General features: G+C 50.7%; 3 protein-coding genes across 12 annotated transcripts; 1 reads left to right on the top strand and 2 right to left on the bottom strand.

Moving 5' to 3' along the window:
- Positions 1 to 85: 85 nt before the first annotated feature.
- SLC39A1 (solute carrier family 39 member 1) lies at positions 86 to 4,170 on the bottom strand. Its single transcript, XM_030841824.2, has 4 exons — positions 4,108 to 4,170; positions 3,163 to 3,381; positions 2,873 to 3,003; positions 86 to 1,735 (listed from the first exon to the last, which is right to left on the bottom strand). The coding sequence occupies exons 2-4, from the start codon at positions 3,347 to 3,349 to the stop codon at positions 1,079 to 1,081; spliced, it is 975 nt and encodes a 324-aa protein (XP_030697684.2). The 5' UTR covers positions 3,350 to 3,381; positions 4,108 to 4,170; the 3' UTR covers positions 86 to 1,078.
- Positions 4,171 to 8,452: 4,282 nt separating this feature from the next.
- On the top strand, positions 8,453 to 13,616 carry CREB3L4 (cAMP responsive element binding protein 3 like 4). 10 transcript variants are annotated; one of them, XM_060299016.1, is made up of 10 exons: positions 8,801 to 8,897; positions 9,108 to 9,285; positions 9,523 to 9,769; positions 9,914 to 10,035; positions 12,009 to 12,101; positions 12,235 to 12,341; positions 12,456 to 12,524; positions 12,633 to 12,717; positions 12,911 to 13,007; positions 13,137 to 13,616. In XM_060299016.1, exons 1-10 carry the CDS (start codon positions 8,809 to 8,811, stop codon positions 13,328 to 13,330), a joined length of 1,281 nt encoding a protein of 426 aa, XP_060154999.1. In that variant the 5' UTR covers positions 8,801 to 8,808; the 3' UTR covers positions 13,331 to 13,616. The 10 variants fall into 10 exon arrangements, 9 of the variants coding, with proteins under 9 accessions (XP_060154978.1, XP_060154999.1, XP_060154983.1 ...); XM_060299000.1 differs by having other exon boundaries at positions 12,235 to 12,524; XM_060298997.1 differs by having other exon boundaries at positions 9,523 to 10,035.
- Positions 13,617 to 13,752: 136 nt separating this feature from the next.
- On the bottom strand, positions 13,753 to 16,433 carry JTB (jumping translocation breakpoint). Its single transcript, XM_030841869.3, has 5 exons — positions 15,644 to 16,433; positions 15,445 to 15,482; positions 15,158 to 15,240; positions 14,623 to 14,702; positions 13,753 to 14,074 (listed from the first exon to the last, which is right to left on the bottom strand). Exons 1-5 carry the CDS (start codon positions 15,724 to 15,726, stop codon positions 13,918 to 13,920), a joined length of 441 nt encoding a protein of 146 aa, XP_030697729.1. The 5' UTR covers positions 15,727 to 16,433; the 3' UTR covers positions 13,753 to 13,917.
- Between the last annotated feature and the right edge of the window lie 2,770 nt (positions 16,434 to 19,203).

The raw sequence follows: 19,203 nt of genomic DNA, 5'->3' as shown, positions 1-19,203 counted from the left end.
CCCTAAACATCTGGGAGTCAGGCCCTCTCAGACTTGCCATGTGCCCACCCCTTTCCCAAGACAAATGAATCAGATACCGTACAGATGTGTAGAAACTTGTTTTATTTGGGTAACATGTCCCAGAACAGGTCAGTTAGTAAAATAGATTCTAGAATATATGGCCCTATGCACAGCCCTCCCGGCCCAAAAAATAACCCTGGGGGCGAGCCTTCCCCTTCCCCCTTGGGATCCTCTGGTATAAAAAAGTTTTGGCATCTCAGTGTTTATCATCTAGGCACGGGGCACCATGTCCATTTTCAGTATTCCTAGGGTACAGCAGTAGTGGGGGACGGTAGCTCTGCCAACCTGCCCCCCACCCCACCTCAGCAAACATTTCTGTCCCACCCCACAATCTGGGACCAAAACAAAGAGCAAGCAGACCCCTTCCACTAAGGTGCTGGGCAGGGCTCAGTGCCATCACTTGTGCTTTGAGAAAGTGGGAGGGGATTTATTTGGCACTTTAAAAATACAGGAGTGACCAGGGCTGGAGAAGCCAGAGAAGGTACCAAAACTGGCAGGAAGATGCCATTTGGCAATAGTCCCCTGGGAGAAGGGAAGAGGAAGATAGATATGAAAGTAGGAGCTAAGAAAAGTTGGAGGGGTCCACTCCAAGTGACAGAGGGCTGAAATGGGCTAGAACCAACAGGACTGCTGACTCTGGGCCTATGCCCTCTCTATACCTCTATCCCACAGCAGCTGGGTACCCACCTCTGGCCTCCCAACTACCAGCTTGTCCCTATGTGTAGTGTCTGATCCCTGATACCAGCACTCAGTGTCTTCCCCAATACTAATGTCCCTTGATCATGTCTCTAGTGACTTGACCATCTTTTCTCCCTTGGGCCTGGGGGCCAGGCTCTTGTCTGCCCACTTCCCTCTCATTGGCCAAATAGTGCCAAAGTCTCCATCCTTACCTCCCAGAGAACTCTTTGGTCCTCAGTACCTCCCTTCCCCACTCCTTCCTATTCCCCACACACTGGGAGAGGGGGAGGAAGGTCCAGGGCACGTGATACCCAACCTCCCGTGCGTATCTTGGAGCCCCCTAGACTTGGATAAAGAGCAGGCCAGTGAGCAAGGCAAAGCCTCCTAGGAGCAGAATGACCTTGAGGATTCTCTGCTCAGAAGTGGCCAGCTCCTGGGGCAGGATTTCCAGGAAGGTGATATAGAGAAAGGTGCCAGCCGCCATGCCCTCCAGCACAGACTGAGCCAGCTGGTGCAGTGGCCCTGCTGACTCTGCCAGAGCTGCACCCAGTCCAATGCCCAGGGGTGTCATGCATGAGAAGAGGATCCCACAGCCAGCCACAACCTGTGCTCGCAGGTGGCTCTGCAGCAGCCGCAGGGATAAGCTAACTGCCAGGATACCCTTGTGGAGCAGCAAAGCCAGGCACAACTCCATGGCCCGAGCCCGGTCTCGCTGCAGCCCCACTGCCAGTCCCTCAAACACTGAATGCAGGGCCAGGGAGAAGACCAGTACACAGGCACGTAGGGCTGAGGGGGCTGCCGGGGCTCCACCTGCCTGTGGGACCTCTGGTCTGTCATTCCAGTGCTGCAGCCCACCATTCGCTGTTCCCAGCAAAGCCCTCATGTCCTCTCGAGGCGGTGGCCCCGACTGTTCCTTGTAAGCCATCGTGATCTGCTCCATCACCAGGACCAGGAAGAAGCCCATGGCCAGGATGAACTCTTGTAGGGGGAACTGGAGCTGTGGGCAAAGGGGACAGCGTGGACTTCAGGAGACAGGCCAAGAATGGGGAGGAAGAGTCAGATGCAGAGTTTAGTGGAGTCCCAGTTACACAGACCTGAGTTCCCACACACAGAGCCACTCTCAGTTACACAAAAATATAGTCACTTGGTGCCATAGATACCGTACAGATTATGGTGTCACTCCCAGTGTTACATGTAGATCATGGTTTCTCAACTTTAGTACTATTAACATTTCGGATTGGATAATTCTTTGATGTAGAGGGCTGTCCTGTGCACTGTAGGATGTTTAGCAGCATCCCTAGCCTATACCCAATTGATGCCAGTTAGCAAGCCCTCCTTCCCTGAGTTGGGACAACCAAAAAGTCTCCAGACATTATCGAATGTTTTCTGGGGAGGTGGGGGTGAGGGTGGGAGGATGACAGGGGTGGGCAAAACCACCCCCAGCTGAAAGTCACTGAGGTAGATGGACACAAAGTGTCACATGTAGGCCACACATTGGCCCACTTTCCCAAATGCTCACACACAGAGCCACATACTGTCATGGGGACAATCAGGCTTACACACAGTCACACAGAGACACAAGTCACTCAGTCACAGACGAACAGTTACATTCAGTGTTACTTCCTCACTTCCTCCAACTGTCTCAGTTTTTCCAATAAGCCTGTCCTATGCCTTGGACTTAATCTTCCCCACATCCTACTTCCTTGAGTTATGTAGCCTTTTGGTCAGCAACACCGGGTCCCTGGAAATTGCCTCCTACCTGTCCCAGGCCTGTAGGGACCTCTATCTCCAGCCCTTCAGGAAAGGGTGAAGGGTGAAGATGATTCTTGGAGGGCTATTAACTTCCTGGAGGCTGAAACTAGAGAAACCTTACAGATAGGTCACACACCTGGTAATAGGGTTCCTCACACTGTCACAAAGGGCACATAGGGGTCACATAGGGACTGAGAGGGTGAGAACCTATAGAAAGAGTTATGCTCTATGACTAAAAATCACAGCTCATGGGGTCACAAGCCAAGAGCCTTCCATACAGTCGTGGAGTGACACATGGACAGATCCATACAAACCACCGCTCCCAGAGGTATGTGATTGAACACCACATACAAAGGGTCACATGCAGATGACCGGGGCTCACCGTCACATGAAGGGCTGCCAGGGCCTCATCTATGGCAGCCAGGTAGTCAGGCAGCAGGTCCAGGAGACATGTGGCCAGAAAGACACCACCCGCAAAGCAGCTTACCAGACTCAGGGCTTTTTGGCGGGAGGCTGGGCAGGAGTGGAGCACAGAAGGGAATGAGCAAATGAGCCCCACTACCCAACCTAAGCAATAGTCACTCTTGCCGTCCCCTCTTAGGTCACCTTCCTTAGCCCCAGAGCCTTCCCTCCTCCAAGCGTCCATGGCAGCAGGGAAAAGGAGAGGCTTACCTGAGGCTTCAGGGTTAGCGCCGGGCCGGCGCAGCACGCAGATGGGCACCAGACTGCAGATGAGAGTGAGTACCAGCAACAACACCAGGGCCCCCAACTTCACCTCCAGTCCCATGGGCACTGGGGGCTCTGAGGCTGCTGCCTCGGGGCGCCACACCAGGAGCTCTGGCTCTCCCCAGGGCCCCATGGCGGCTGTGGTAGCTCCAATGACTCTCAGACCTAGGAAGACAGGGTGAGTGGGGGAGTGGTCACAAGGGAAATATGGGGCCAAGGAAAGGGGAAGGCTGGTCAGCAGAACGCAGCTCCCTCACCCCAGCCACTCTGTGACCTTCCCTATCCCAGTGTGACTCATCCACTCCTGTACTGGGAATATCACTCTTTCCCCTCAGACTTTATCCCTTTCAAGTGACTTTTTCAAGTGACTCATTCAGGGACCTAGCAAGGGGGAAACTGAGGCATGAGGACTGTGTGGATATCTCATTACCCTTTCACGCGGAGCTCCCAGAAAACTAGAGAGCTGGGGTCCTCTAAGCAAAGGAGAGGTCAAGCCTCCTTTCCAGGAAGGAATGGATGAAGCGAAGAGGGTTCAGGGAGAGATGTCATGGGTAGCTTCGTGGACCACCTGAACAGGGAGAGCTGGGGTGCTCCCCCGCTCCCATTTCCCCAGCGCCATCCCCCCGAGAGCAGAGAGCGACCGTTTCAGGCCACAGGCTGGGATGTCGGGGCAAACGACCAAAGAGGGGCCCTAGGCGTCTGGGGTCCCGGGACGGGCTGACCCAACAACTGAGGGCGGTGTCTGGAAGTCCGGGCTCCGGGAGGCGGGGTTTGAGGCCGCCAGCGTGCCGGGAAGCTGAAGAAGAACGTGAGAGCCCGGACTCCAGCTCGTAGGCCCCGAGAAGCCTGGGCGGCCGACCCAGATCCCGCTCTCTGGGATCCCGCACTCACCTCTCGAGGGTCTCACTACAAGGCACCCGCTCTGTTCCGGCCTCCAGTCGGGAATTCCCGCCCCTCCCCATCGTTTACCCCTCCCCCCGCAGCCGCGGCGTACCGACCCCCCCAGTAGCCAATGACAGCGCCCAGAGGGCGGGGCCATACTGGGAGTGACGTGAGCTAGGAGCAATCAGAGACCAGCAGCCAGAGCCCGGCTGAGCCGAAGACAACCGGGGCGGGGCAAGGGAAAGGAATTCGGAGAGCACCTAGGGGCTGAGGGGCTGAGGGCCTGGGACGCTGTGGTGGAGGTCTGAACAGCGAACGTGGCCGGTCAACGAAGGCTTCCGATCCTTTGAAGATTCTAAAAGAGGAAGCTAGAAACCCCGCGGTCAAGGCTGGTGCGCCATACGCAACCCCCGCATTCCCAAGTCTTCCGCCTCCCACATCTCTGAGGATATCTGCCTGGTCTTGGGCCGAAGTCTTCCTATCTCTCTTAGAAGATTCTAAGATCCCCTTCTGGGCACCTGGGCACCAAAGGGAAAGCATTCCCTTCTTAGGACTGACTTTCTTGCTTGACTCCCTCGCCAGCACCCACAAGGAAGAAAAAGGACAAGGAAGAATTGGAAAAGGGGAATAGCAAAGTGAGAGTATTTCTTGAAAATCAACCCTTCTTGAACTACCAATGGCCGGAGCTGACTTCTCTGCACCTTCTGCCTGCAAGTGGGTAAAAAAGTGGCGGGACCCTTCTCAGAGGTTGCTGAAACCCCACTCAGTGAGGAGCTTCTCTCGGCACATTCCAGCTTATCACCCTTACCGTGCCTCGAGGCATCTGGCCAGGGTTCTCTCCAGTCTCATCTGGAACTCTCCAACTTCTCTCCCTCCAGCCCTGTGGGCCTCCTTTCTGTTTTCTGTTCTTTGAATGAACCAGGGTATTTTCGACTCTGGACCTTCACTGCTTCCTTAGCCTGGATACTCTTGGCCCACATCACTGTGCTATCCGAATCCTCTTCTAGTTTCATGGGAGGGTAGGGTGCAAAGGAGGAAAATGAAGGGGGGGTCAGTCTATTTTTTTTTGCAAATGTGAAAAGGCCTCACCTAAAGAAGGGACATGGTGATGCCTCTGAGAAGGCTCTGGAAATGCAGGCCAGCAACTTCCTTAAGAAAAGGGAATATCAGGACTTCTTGGTGGAGGGGGTCTAGGAGAAAAGAATCATACAGGATTCTAAGATCAGGATGTAAGTGAAATGTGGTATTGGTGTCCTGTCACTTAATGAAAGTATCGTTGCTGTTCCAAGCTCTTCATTAAAAGATAAAAATTACTGGGACTTCCCTGGTGGTCCAGTGGGTAAGACTGCACATTCCCAATACAGGGGGCCCAGGTTCGATCCCTGGTCGGGGAACTAAGATCCCACATGCTGCGGGGCAACTAAGCCCACGTGCCACAACTACTGAGCCCACACGCTCTGGAGCCCACACGCTGCAACTAGAGAAGCCCATGTGCCACAACAAAAGATCCCGCCTGCCACAACTAAGACCCGACACAGCCAAATTAAAAAAAAAAAAAAAAAAAAAAAGTCCGGGGCTTCCCTGGTGGCGCAGTGGTTGAGAATCTGCCTGCCAATGCAGGGGACATGGGTTCGAGCCCTGGTCTGGGAAGATCCCACATGCCGCGGAGCAACTAGGCCTGTGAGCCACAACTACTGAGCCTGTGCATCTGAAGCTTGTACTCTGCAACAAGAGAGGCCGCGACAGTGAGAGGCCCGCACACCGTGATGAAGAGTGGCCCCCGCTCACTGCAACTAGAGAAAGCCCTCGCACAGAAACGAAGACCCAACACAGCCAAAAATAAATAAATAAATAAATATTAAAGAAAAGTCCGTATATCGCAACTAAGAAGCCCACATGCCACAACTATAAGCCCACATGACCCAGCAAAGATCCCATGTGCCGCAACTATGACCCAGCTCAGCCAAAATAAATAAATATTTTAAAATAAAAAAGATAAAAATTACTATTAGGGAAAACTCCAGATTATTCAAGGGAATAATATGCATGCACTGGTTTGTCTGTCACAAATTATGCTTTCAAGATTACTGTTAATTAGTAAATTAACAAGGAATCATGGACTGGGAGTCAGGACACTTGGGTTCTAGTCCCAGCTCTACCTTAATTGATGTGTGATCTTAGGCAAGTCATTTTCCCTCTCAGGAGCTTGATAAATCAGGTGGAAGAGGGAAGTTAGACTAGCAGATGATGCCAGAGTTTCCATCCAGTTCTAACAGGCTGAGAGCAGTCAGCCCTCCCTATTCACAGATGCGGAACTGCTACCACGAATACAGAGGGCTGCCTGTACTACATCATTTTACTTAAGGGACTTGAACATTTGAGGACTTTGGTGTCCGAGGGGGATCTTGGAACCTATTCCCCCACAGATAAGCAGGGATGACTGTATATCTTCCACTTAATCATCTCTACACATGCAGCCTGCAGGAAGCCCTTTGAAAACTTTCTTCCTCTAGGAAAGATCTCAGCAAGGACAGCTCCGCTTTCCTTAGAGCTCTGCATGAATCTAGGAAGCCTGCTTTGTCTCCTCACTACTTGAGCAAGATGCGGGGAGATGAGCAGGAAAGCCAGAGTGGGAAAATTTGAGAAAGCCCCAGCAAGGTAGCTTCGTATAGTGCAAAGAATATGGGCTCAGGCATCCAAACCTTGGTTCAGCTACTTACAAAGTGTGAATGAAAAATGTTGCCTGCCATGTGAGTAAACAAAGGATGTTGCAGCCATCAAGCCACTACAGGCGCCTGGTAAGCCCAGAGAGAACTCAGGATGGATAGGAATGGGCTGCCCTGCTGCCAGGCCCTCAGCCACTGCAGCCACCTCCAAAGGTGTGCCCTGAGGGACTTGGGATGGGATAGAACAGGAAACTGGCCCTAGAGAGCTAAGGTGTAAATCAAAGGAATAATTTCAGTGAGCCCAAGCTCTTACATTTTCCCATACATAGAGTGCTAACTTCATTAACTTGAGATATCTGGTTTTCTTTAATTAATAATAATCCTTTGATGTTCCTAATACCTGGTCTTTGTTGCAAAAACTGCTGTATATCCTGGTTCCTCCCTTACCTCTTTGGAGCAGTCCCTTAGAGCCATCTGAGAGGCTGCCTCCCAGGCTTGAAGTCCTCAGAAAGACTGCCAAATAAAACAAAATTCTCAACTTTTAGGTTGTGCAATGTTTTTCAGTCAACAAGAGTAATCTTGAGAAAGTTACTTAACTTCTTTCTGCCAGCTGTGAGTTGTTATGAGAATTGTATGAGTAACATGAAAATACCTGACCATATATCAGTTACTTAATAAATATTATATCCTGTTCTTGTCTTCACCCTCAGCTCATTTAAATTTTCACGGGAAGAATACCAGTTTGAACTCTGGATCAACCCAAATTTTTGTGCTTTATTCACTCAGCTATCCTTTATTTGAAGTACTGATGGGGAGGCAGGCAGATGAAAAATCATACCTATATCAGTATTATCCTATATCCATTATTTTATTTAAAGTGAATTCCTGGGTCATCAGTCTCTGGACCAAGGCAAAATGCCCTGAGTTTCGGTATTACTACATTCTAGTCACGTATCTGTCTTCTCATTGGTAAAGTTAGTAAAACATTACCTGCCCTGTCTACCTCAGCGCTGTTGTGTATTAAATGAGGAACAATGCTTACAAAAAACATTTTGTAAACTATACAAATGCAGGACACATAGTGCATATTGTCGTTGGTAATCATACGCAAAAAATAAGTCATTCCCAAACCAAATCCGAATGATTTTTTAACCTCTTGCAGTTTTCTAGGCCCTTGTCCCTCCGTTAGTTAACAGAGAGTCCTGTGAGTGTGCGTATATAAGTGCTGTTCTTTATCAGTAGCATAATGCATGGATTACGGATTTGGACAACCTGCGATTGCGCGACTTTCCGGCCCGCTGAGTCAAAGTGCTGTCACGTAACTTGGGTCAACAGGTTATTTACTCCCTAACACTTCGGAGTCACATGGCAAGTGAAACCAAACCAAGCCTCAGCCCACATTCCGGAAGTTCCCCCGGCGCCCCCCCCCCCACATACCCCCCCCCCTTCCCTACAGTAAGTCTTCTGGCTCTTACCCTCCCTCAGAACCAAACCCCCGCCAGACAAATAAGTGCTCCGGCCGCATTGGCCCCACTCCTTCTCTGACAGCCCGTTCCGACCAGTTACGGTGGAGCCTGCCTCGAGACGGTAATCCCATTGGCTCAATGCACTACCCCTCAAAACCTCTGGATGTCTTTAGCGTCCAATCAGACTCAAGTGTGGGAAGAGCGCCACGGGGTGGGGGAAGGGATGCCTCTGTCAGTCTTCGGCAATCCTATGGACTCTTCCCTCCTTTGTTTTCAACCCCGCCGTGGTTTCCCGCCTGTAAAACTGACGTCCAGAGGACAGGCACTCAAGCGTCCTGTGCTCCAGTCACAGCCATCTCTATCCTTCCCTGAGGAGCCAGCAAACCCTCAGGAAGATTTGCTATCGCTAGGAGAAACTGAGGCAGAAAGGGCAGGCTGCTGTTTTAAGACCGGTTTGTGCACGCTCCTCCTCTTAACCCCCTGCTCCAGCTACTGCGCCCCTATCGTGGCTCCTGGCTAGGTGCAGCCCACTTACGTAGTGTAAGGCTGGGGGCGGGGTTTGGCTAGGCAGGTCCAGGATGCGAGATCCTGGAGGAAAGAAAAGGTGTAGTGTTCGGGGCCATCAACGGGCTAGGCTGGCTTGGCAGGGCTGGGCTCTTCGGAACAGGTAATACCCAGGGGGGTGCCTGTTGGTCTGAACCAGAGAGATAAGGCCGAAGGCGAGAGCTCCGGGTGACAGGTGAGGGGGCTGCACAGGTGAGGAAGGGGGATAATGGAAGAGGGAGAGGAGCCCAGAAACTGTGGGGGGTGGGGGAGGGGGAGAGCCATCATTCTCCTTCTGCAACTGCCCCCCTTCCCCCCCCATGCCTCCCCGCAGAAGCATGGATTTCAGAACCCCTGACCTGCTGGAAATGTGGCTGGAGCCTCCAGAAGACGTCTTCTCAACAGGATCCTTCCTGGAGCTGGGACTCCATGGTCCACCTTCAGAGGTCCCAGTAACTAGGCTACAGGAACAGGGGCTGCAAGGCTGGGAGTCCAGTGGGGGCCATGGCTGTGTGAGTGTGATGAATGGGAGTGGGTGTGGGTTGAGACAACTCTGTGATAAGTCCAAGAGGCTTCAGCTTCCGCTTAGAAGTCTGAAGACAGAGCCCCTAAAATAGACATGAGCTGTAACTATCCTCATGTCCAAGGACAGAAGGGACTGAAACTGAAGCATGAAGGATCTAGTTTTGATGTCAGATAGGACTTCCAGAATTCTTCCTTATCCACATATACACCCTCTTCTACTGTAGGGTCTTCAAGAGAGTGAGCCTGAAGATTTCCTGAAACTTTTCATTGATCCAAATGAAGTGTACTGCTCAGAAGCCTCTCCTGGCAGTGACAGTGGAAGCTCTGAGGATCCTCGCCATCCAGACAGTCCCCCTGCCCCCAAGCCACCCAGTTCCCCTGCCCTCTATGACGTTGTCTATGAGGCAGGGACCCTAGAGAGGATGCAGGGGGAAGCTGGGCCAGCTGTAGGGCTCATCTCCATCCAAATAGGTCAGTGTTCTTTGTGGGAAGCGGACAATGGCCCTTCAGGCCCAGCCCTAACCCTGGGGTTAAGGGAGTTTCCCCAACCTGTGCCACTACCCAGGGCCTGCGGCCATCCATCTCCTTTCTCCCAGCCACCTATGTTTCCCTCAGATCAGTGGAGCCCACCGTTTATGGTGCCTGATGCCTGTGTGGTCAGTGAGCTGCCTCCCGATGCTCATGCCCACATCCTGCCCAGAGCAGGCCCTGTAAACTCAGTGCCTCCTGCAGCCCTGGTGAGTCCTGGGGGTCAGCTGGGTTCAGTACTCCCTGATACACAGAACTGGGGAGAAGGGGATGAGGGAGGGGAAAACTGATGCTGAACACTGTCTTTGCCCTAATTTTTGTGGCATCAGGCCTGAATGCCAGGGAGATGTGGGCAACTTTAAGAGCAGGAAAAGACAAGAGAGAATCCCTTGGGGGTAAGGGGGTGATGCCTCAGTTAAGGAGAGGGTGGGCTGAGCGAATCCAGGGATAGGGTTTGGAGAAAGCCCAGACCCATGAGCATTGCCTGCTCAGCTAGGGCCATCGTCTCGGCTTTGGGTCAGGATGTGGAAATGTGACAGGCCACCTGGGAATCCAACTGGTTACTGGGCACAGAATGTAGAAGCAACTGCAACTACGTTTTTTACTGGAACAATGGTTCACCAGGCACCCACTGCCCATGGTTACAGTGTAGGGGAGTAACACATCACATACCTTCCCAAGGCTAGCTGGGCTGGTTCCTGCAGCGGGGATGAGGAGGGGGTCTTGCCCAGGTCACTGTTCCTCCCTTTATCCTGAAAAGAACTCCTTGTGTGCAAAAGGCAGGGAATAGGTTCTAGCCTCCCTGAAAATCTGTGGTTGAAGCTGAGACCAGAAGCCAAGCCAAGCATCTTAGAATCTTGGGCTGAGGAATCTTAAAAAGTCTGAGGCATCTAAATTTGAGTGTGCGTCAGAAACACTGGGGAGTTTGTACTGGACCACCGGGGAAGTCCTGGTTTTGTTTTGTTTTGTTTTTGGTTTTGTCCCTGGTGGTGCAGTGGTTGAGAGTCCGCCTGCCGATGCAGGGGACACGGGTTCGTGCCCCAGTCCAGGAAGATCCCACATGCCGCGGAGCGCCTGGGCCCGTGAGCCGTGGCCGCTGAGCCTGCGCGTCGCAGCCTGTGCTCTGCAACGGGAGAGGCCACAACAGTGAGAGGCCCGTGTACCGAAAAAAAAATAATAATAATAAAATAAAATAAAACCCTCTAGGGGAATTCCCTGGCAGTCCAGTGGTTAGGACTCTGCGCTTCCACTGCAGGGGGCACGGGTTCCATCCCTGGTCAGGAACTAAGATCCCACAAGCCACACGGCGCGGCCAAAAATACATACATACGTACATACATAAATACCTCTAGACCTCATTTTTAGAGATTTTGATTAGGTGGATTGGGAGGGACACCCCTCTAACGATTCACCAAATAGTCACAGAGGCAAGAAGGGAACATCAGAATAAGGCAGAGATAGAAGTGGTTTAGCTAAAAGCCAAAGACCATCAACAGGCAAAAGCAAATTCCTCTTGAGTCACAAAGTGAAGCCTAAATCGTTCAAAAAGAAGTATTAGTTAGAAAAGCAAGTTACTCAGTTGATGGGCTCACATTAACCAGACACCTGTCTATGTTCCCCACATACTTTGTTATGAGAAGTTGTTCAGTCTGGTTGCCTTTGGGGAATTCTTTGAGAGGGGACAGAACTTCAGTCTGAAAGTTAGGGCTCAGCCCCTAGGGGAGGATGGGCCATCGCCCCAGGGATCTCCTTGTGGTTGGCAGGTCATGGTAACACTGTGCCAAGCTGAAGTTAATGGCTGACAATGAATCATTTGCCTGCTGTAAGGTCAAGCAAACCCTACCTTAGTGAGTTACTCCACATCCTCTTCCAATACCCACAAGGTCTCCGCAAATGTGGACCAGAATAGGCCCTTCCTAACTTGCTGTGATTGCCAAGGTCTTAAGTCTGTGGGCAAAAATATGACAAAACCACCTTTCTCCCTTGTCAGCCTCAGGAAGTCCCTGTGGTTTAATCAACAGTCTGTCTGCATGAAGGTCCCTGCCCCTCATCTCATTTTACGGTTTGTTATTCCTCAGTGCAAATAGGAAACTCTCTCCAGGAGGCATGCAAGGGGAACAGCATGAGTACTGAAAATGGGATGACCCTCTCTCCATTCTCATCTTCTCTCGTCCCCCACCAGCTGCCCTGTCAAACCTTGTTCCTGACAGAAGAGGAGAAACGTCTGCTGGGACAGGAAGGGGTGTCCCTACCCTCTCACCTGCCCCTCACCAAGGTAACAAGCTTCTCCAAAGGGTATCGTAACCCAGCGGCTCTACCATGGCCTCTGAGGAGCCAGGATAGCAGGGGAAGAGTTGAGGAGTTGGGGGAGGTTAAGGGCCCGGGACTGACACACCCTGGGCCCCCAGGCAGAGGAGAGGGTCCTCAAGAAGGTCAGGAGGAAAATCCGTAACAAGCAGTCAGCTCAGGACAGTCGGCGGCGGAAGAAAGAGTACATCGATGGACTAGAGAGCAGGTATGTTTGGACTCACATTTCTGGATTCACGACTGGGCCCCCTTCCTCACCAAGGCAGGCAAGGTCAGGGACTCATGATTACAGAGCCTTATCCTACCTTTCCACCCTTCCTAGGGTGGCTGCCTGTTCTGCACAGAACCAGGAACTACAGAAAAAAGTCCAGGAGCTGGAGAGGCACAACATGTGAGTGAAAACATAGTGCGTGTGTTGGGGTAAGGGTGCAGCACACAGGGATACCATTCTTGGGCCCTGGTTCCCAGGAGATCTAACTCTTCATTCCTCGTTTCCCAGCTCCCTGGTGACTCAGCTCCGCCAGCTGCAGATGCTTATTGTTCAAACCTCCAACAAAGCTGCCCAGACTAGCACTTGTGTTCTGGTACCATTAATCTATTTCCCATCTCCCCTGCCACCTCCTCCATCTTCTGCCAGGTTGCCATCCTGATGCCCCCACTCCATAGCCAGACCTATCTTCCCATCCCTGATGACCCCAACTGCCCCCTAGTCACTCTGCCCTCTACTCCCTTCCCTTATTGTCCCCACAGCCCAAATGTCCTCTTGCTTCTTCCCAGATCCTTCTTTTCTCCTTGGCTCTCATCATCCTGCCCAGTTTCAGCCCCTTTCAGGGCTTACCAGAAGCTGGGCCTGAGGATTACCAGCCTCATGGAGGTGAGAGGCAAGGGCAGGAAAGGACTCTGTTTTCCAGAGTAGTCAAGAAGTGGGAGGGAGGTCCTGTTCTGTCTAGGATCCCCAACCAAGGGAGCACTATTCTACTGCCCTTTTTCCTTCACCCCACAGTGATTTCCAGAAACATCCTGACTCACAAGGACATGACAGAAAATCTGGAGAATCCAGCGGTGGAGTCCAGATTGGAGGGGTCACCTGGGGCCAAGGGTGTAAATGGCTCAACAAGGACACTGCTTGAGAAGACAGGAGGGAGGGCAGGCCCCAGCAGGCACATCAGAACTGTGCTGCATGCAGATGAGATGTGAGCTGTAACACCTCCTGGCCCACTTCCCAATCACAATAAGGAATCCAGGGCTCCGCTGGCTGTGGTTCTGCTTCCTCCTGGGGTTCCCACTCAGGGCTGTTTGGCCTCAGGGGTCTGAATCACATCAGGATGCCCTAGATGTCTGTACCCCATGGCTCAGTCTGCCTATGTCAAGGGGCACCTCAAATACTTTTGTCATGTATCTGTGATTTTATTTCTTCTTTGGGGATAGGGTTGAGGGGAAACTGACATTTTGGCTGAGAAATAAATTTTTTTTGCTAAAATTGTATCCTGACAGTTTTAAGTAATAGTAGAAGAGGGAGGAAGATAGGTACCTGGTAAACTGAGGCCTAAAGTTGCCACCCCCTTTCCCTCTCTACCCCCATGACTTCCTCCCCCAAACCAAATTACACTAGGGAAGGAAACGATTTTACTCTTTTTATTCTGCTCATTAATGATTTAGACGAGGAAGATGGGAGAAAGGGGGTGCCACCACAAGGTTCCAGAGAACCAGGGGCACGAGTCAGTTCATTCCCCTTTCTGTCTGAGGTAGGGTCTCTAAGACCCAGATGAAAGGGGAGGAGGTAGCTATATGGACTCAATTTGCTTCCGGACCTTTTCCAGCGCCTTTCTGTCCAGTTGTCGCTGACGAACAATGACAAGGCAAGCAAAGACCAAGGCCACACCTATGACAGTCCCTTCGAATTTCCAGAATAAGTGTTGTTCCATCAGAGCTGAGCGGCAGCTGAGGGCAAGAAGAAACAGTTATCCCCAGGGAAGACCAGACTGCCTCTCCCTCTAATCTCCCTCCTGTTTCATCCTCACCAAGATATATCTGAGGAGAAAAGAGGAAACCAGAGTCAGCCTTCTAAAGTGTTGACAGTACAGGGACTTCCCTGATGCTCCAGTGGTTAAGACTCCGCGCTTCCACTACAGGGGGCACAGGTTCGATCCCTGGTCGGGGAACTAAGATCCAGCATGCCGCATGGTGTGGCCAAAAATAAAAATAAAGGGTTTACAGTACATTAATCCCATTCAAATATTTAATTTATTTTCTGGTGAGATAAGCAGAGCTGGTATTAACCAGTTTTAATGATGAGAAAATATGGCCAATAATATAGTGCTGAGGAGTAGAGCTGGGACTTCGGTTCAAGTAATTTGCCTCCAAATCCCCTCCCCTTTCCAATATGCCATGCTACCTCCATACAAAGAGGAAGAGGCAGGACTATCTACCTAAAGTCACAGAAGCAAAGGGGTGATCTAGGAGGATTCAAGAAAAGAAACAGCACTTGCCTTTTGAACTCGCTCCTCTTAGTTGAGCTGCATGTGATTTTCTCCACATACCCTGTGGAACCACACTCGGGGGTGGTTTTCTGCCAGGAGGAAAGGACCAAAGCACTTGTTAGGAAGGGGCAGCAGGAGAAACAGGAAGGCTGCCATTCAGAATGGGCAGGTGTCCAAGTGCTACGGCTCAGAGCTGGTAGGCAACAGAGAACTAATGAAGAGTTCTCACGGGGGTGATGAGGTGGTGGTTACAGGATGAGAAGTACGTGTTACTAAGAACACTTCAGGGTCAATAGTCTACGAGAGGCAAGGGCAGGTTCCAGAACCTACTAGATTAAAAATGAACAGAACACTGTTATTAGCTGAACGTTGCCATTAACTTGGAAAGAAAAGGGCACATTTTCAGGGGCAAGACCAGTTTAGATTTGGACTCACACTGAGACTGCAAGGAAAAAAGACAAAAAGACAATGCAAAGGCATACTTAGATAGACAGTCCCTGTCTGATTCGATGTAAGAAGAAGGGGAGAGAAAACAGATACTCACAGCCTGGAAATTAGAACATGGAGCACACTCTTCCGCCACCACAAACTCTTCCACCAGCCAGCACGGCAAATTTGAGGTGCTCACTAGAGAGGGAGAGAAATGCAAGCCCCAGACCTCGTTCAGAAAATATTTCTCCCCTAAGTTCTGCACATCAACTTCCCATCACAGCTGAATGCCCTCGCTCCACGTGGTGCCGCCCTTTTCCACCTGATCTCTAGGTATATGGGAGGAGGTCAAAACAAAACAAAACAACTATAGGGGCGTCGGGTTCCCAGACCTTCACCCACCTGACAGCTTCTCCTCCCGCACGGGAGCTTCTGCTTGGCTGAAGCGGGTGAGGGGGGGAAATGGGCAAAAGTCAGAAGCCGGAAAACAGGGAACCTCCCCCCACCACACCCCCCCACCTCCACGGTCCAGGGACACAGGGGGCGGGGACGATCCGATCCTCCCGTCCCCTCCTTTTCCCTGCCCTCAGCCCCTCCTTACCAGAGCCTTAAAGTGAAAGCGCAGAGCAACCAGCAGAGGTGGCGGCCCTGGGGGAGGCCACGCCTCCCCGCGCCCGCTGGCATGGAGTGCTCAGTGTCCCACCTGTCGGGACAGAGGGACCTGCCTGACTGGCCTCCTGCCTCGGTCGGAACGCAGAGACCGCGCTTACACTGCAGTCCTCGGGGAGGTTCCAAGTCAGGGCTGCGAAATGCTGGGGTTGCCTATCAGATCAAAGGCTCTGTCAGTACGCCCCCATGGTCACGGCGAGAAAAGGCAGTACGCATTTTTCGGGTCCATGAGCTTCCTTCTTCGGACTGGTACGGTCCTCACGGAAGGCCGAGGGGGCGTAGAGCCTAGCACCTCCTCCGCTCCGCTTCCGCTCCCGGCGCGGCCATCTTGCGCGCGGAGGATCCTGGGCGCGGGCAGGTTTGCCAGAGCTAGGCCAGTCATCGGAAGAAGAGGCCCTTGGCTTGCCTGATGGGCCTCGTAGTCTTCCGCTCGCTGCTCCCTGGGAATTAGATCTCCCTGCATGTGTGCAGCGAGATGCGACCCATTGGCTCGGCGCACCGTTGCATTATGGTCCTGGTAGTCTTTTGCCGGAACCGAGAAGATGGTGGCTGTCAGGCTTGTGGTCCTTCTCAATGCTCCATGGGCTTACGCCTTTTTGCCCCTCTGGGCTACGTGAACAGCGAGACATAAAAAGGAACTATACGTCGCCCTCTCAGGACTTTCCTCCCTCTTTAAAATCCGAGGACTCACCATTAAGCAGCAGGCTTTCCGATACCCCGCCCGCTTCCCGCCTCGAACGATGGTCTAGGGGAGAAGCTGGGTTGGCGGTCCAGGGATGGAGGTGAAACTGCACTTCCTCCTCCCTCCAGGGGCAGGAATACCAGAGACTCTCTGTGAATGAAGCCTTCCCCTGTCTCCGGGCTCCCACTCAGCTCTACTCAGATGTCACCTTCTCGCATGTTAATTGCTAAGTTACTCCCCAGAACCGGTCCTTTGAATAACCTCCTTAAATGTTCTCAGCTCTCCCTTGCTCCTACCTAATGCAATCAGAAGAGCGTGAGATTTGAAATCCCAAGAAGCGTTGAGTTTAGGTTCATAGGTTCAGGTGCTTATTAGCTACGTGACTTTAGGACGGTATCTGGCAGTCAATCTTCTGTGGAAAATGGAAATGCTAATGTGCATTTTCTAGGTTTATTTTTTTTTTGCGAGATGCAAATGAAATGTGTATGAAAATCCTTTATTCTCTTCTAATTATATTGCCTCACATTTCTATTGTACTTTTTGAATTCAACGTTTAACTCATTTTGATCCTTTTCAGTAATCCTGAGGAATCAGAGTTGATATTATCCCTATTTGATGAATAAGCTCAGAGTGTGTCACTTGTCCAAGGGCACACAGCTAGTAGGAGAGCTGCGACCTAAGCCTAGACTTTCAACCCCCAGGCCACACATTTGTGCCTGCTTTCCCTCCCCATGGAGCCAAACCTTGACATATATCCAGAACTGCAGCGACTTGACCCACATTCTGGGTTCATGCTTTACTGTCTGGTAATGTATTAGTCACTATCCTAATTCTGCCAGAAATTTCCTCCTAGTTTTACATACATGTATGTCTGCAGCCTCTCAGACAACTGGACTATGAGTTTAGTTTTCGTAGTTGCTCAGTAGATAGATAGGAGGTATTTGAAATAAACTTCATATAAATCTAGGCACTATTAATAATCTGTATCCCACTTCTTAAGATCAAAGTACTTATCCCCATGCTTTCTTCTTTTTTTTTTTTTTAATTTTTTCCCATGCTTTCTTCTTAACTCTGCTCCACACTCTTCTCCCTCAGGAAGTCTTTCTAGCCTAAAGATCACAGCTACTCCCCTACCCCCACAGCCCTAAGAGCTAGCGCACTTTTGGAGATCAACTATATCTGGTGCTACATCCCATAAATTCTCTCTTCCCAGCAGACTAAAATCTGGCTGCTCAAGAGCAAGAACTAACAGACTGGAAAGATCACTGGGCGGGAGCTGAAAAAACAGCCACCACCTGGTGAGGGCTAAGCTGTAAGTTTGCTTGTAACTATTTGTTCCTTTAAGTTATTATTTGTCTGTATATTTCAATAGTTGTATGTTATAGAAAGTAGGATATGGGTTTTTTTCCCAGTATTTTTTAGCCATAATAAAAGTTTTGGCTGAAATACTGTATTCTGTTACTCCTTACCCAATCCCACTGTGCCTCATGACAAGCCGGAAGATTTTGTAAGATCTCACTTCCAGTAGCCGTACCAAGCAACTGAATAGGGTCTCCGTGCTGAAACTGGATTTTAAAATATCTGCTCTGGAGTATGACAAAGATGTTGGTCAGTCTTCTTCCTGGGATTCACAAAATGTAAGTCTTTCCTCATCTCTTGAGCAAATTAAACTAGCTGAGCAGTTGACTACAGAGCTCACACATAAGCCACAGGTAAGGATCATCACCCCATCGAAGCTTGGATACCTAATACATTTATCAAATTATTTTCCACATTTATCAAATTATTTTCTGAGTCCTTTTCCTGGCACTGTCAGACTTTTTTCTGAGTGTTGTCTTTTACCAACAGAAACAGCAGCACACAAAAAGGCTTTGCTGATAGCTCCAGGGTTGTGCCATCCACTTCCACACTGCAGGCTTGGGGATTTCTTAAATGCCTTGAACATCATATCCATGAATAAAACTTCTAATGGTACTTTGTCTAAACCAAATCTGACATTTTCATTATCCTGATAAAAGATCAAGTCTGTGAGATAATTTTGCTGTTTAAAAATACTGTGTAGGGGCTTCCCTGGTGGCGCAGTGGTTGGGAGTCTGCCTGCCGATGTGGGGGATGCGGGTTCATGCCCCGGTCTGGGAAGATCCCACATGCCGCGGAGCGGCTGGGCCCGTGAGCCATGGCCACTGAGCCTGCGCGTCCGGAGCCTGTGCTCCGCAGCGGGAGAGGCCAGAACAGTGAGAGGCCCGCGTACCGCAAAAAAAAAAAAAAAAAAAAGACCTGTAAGAGTGAAAGGGGTCTACGTATACTTAAGGGAACTCAAGTCTAAGGTTTTGGGGGTTTTTTTGGCCACACCATGCAGCATGCAGGATGTTAGTTCCCTGACCAGGGATCAAACCTGTGCCCCCTGCATTGGGAGTGGTCCCAATGGGAGTGGGAGTCTTAACCACTGTACCACCAGGGAAGTCCCAAGTCTAAGTTTCTTTTTCGTGGTTCTTTTGCATGCCAATAGTTTTGCTTCTTTGTTATTCAGTAGTTATGGGCAGTTTTTGTTAAATTTTACTAGTCCCTTTTCTAGTAAGTACCACCCAGAGGTTATATTAACTTGACCATTGTGCTTGGCACATAGTAGATGCTCAATAAATATTTATGACTAAATGAACCTCTTCTGTGTCTCATTTTCCTCACCTATAAAAGCAGATAATAATGCTTACTAGTTACTTAAAGGGATTCCTGGCAGAATCAAAGATGCTAGCAGAAATCACTGGATAAAAAATACTGGTTCTGCTATTTCCCTGAGGCTAGGGCTGTCA

The sequence above is a fragment of the Globicephala melas genome, chromosome 1 (genome assembly GCF_963455315.2).
Source record: "Globicephala melas chromosome 1, mGloMel1.2, whole genome shotgun sequence".
In the NCBI taxonomy this organism is placed as follows: Eukaryota; Metazoa; Chordata; class Mammalia; order Artiodactyla; family Delphinidae; genus Globicephala; species Globicephala melas.
This window is presented reverse-complemented; position numbering and strand designations above follow the sequence as displayed.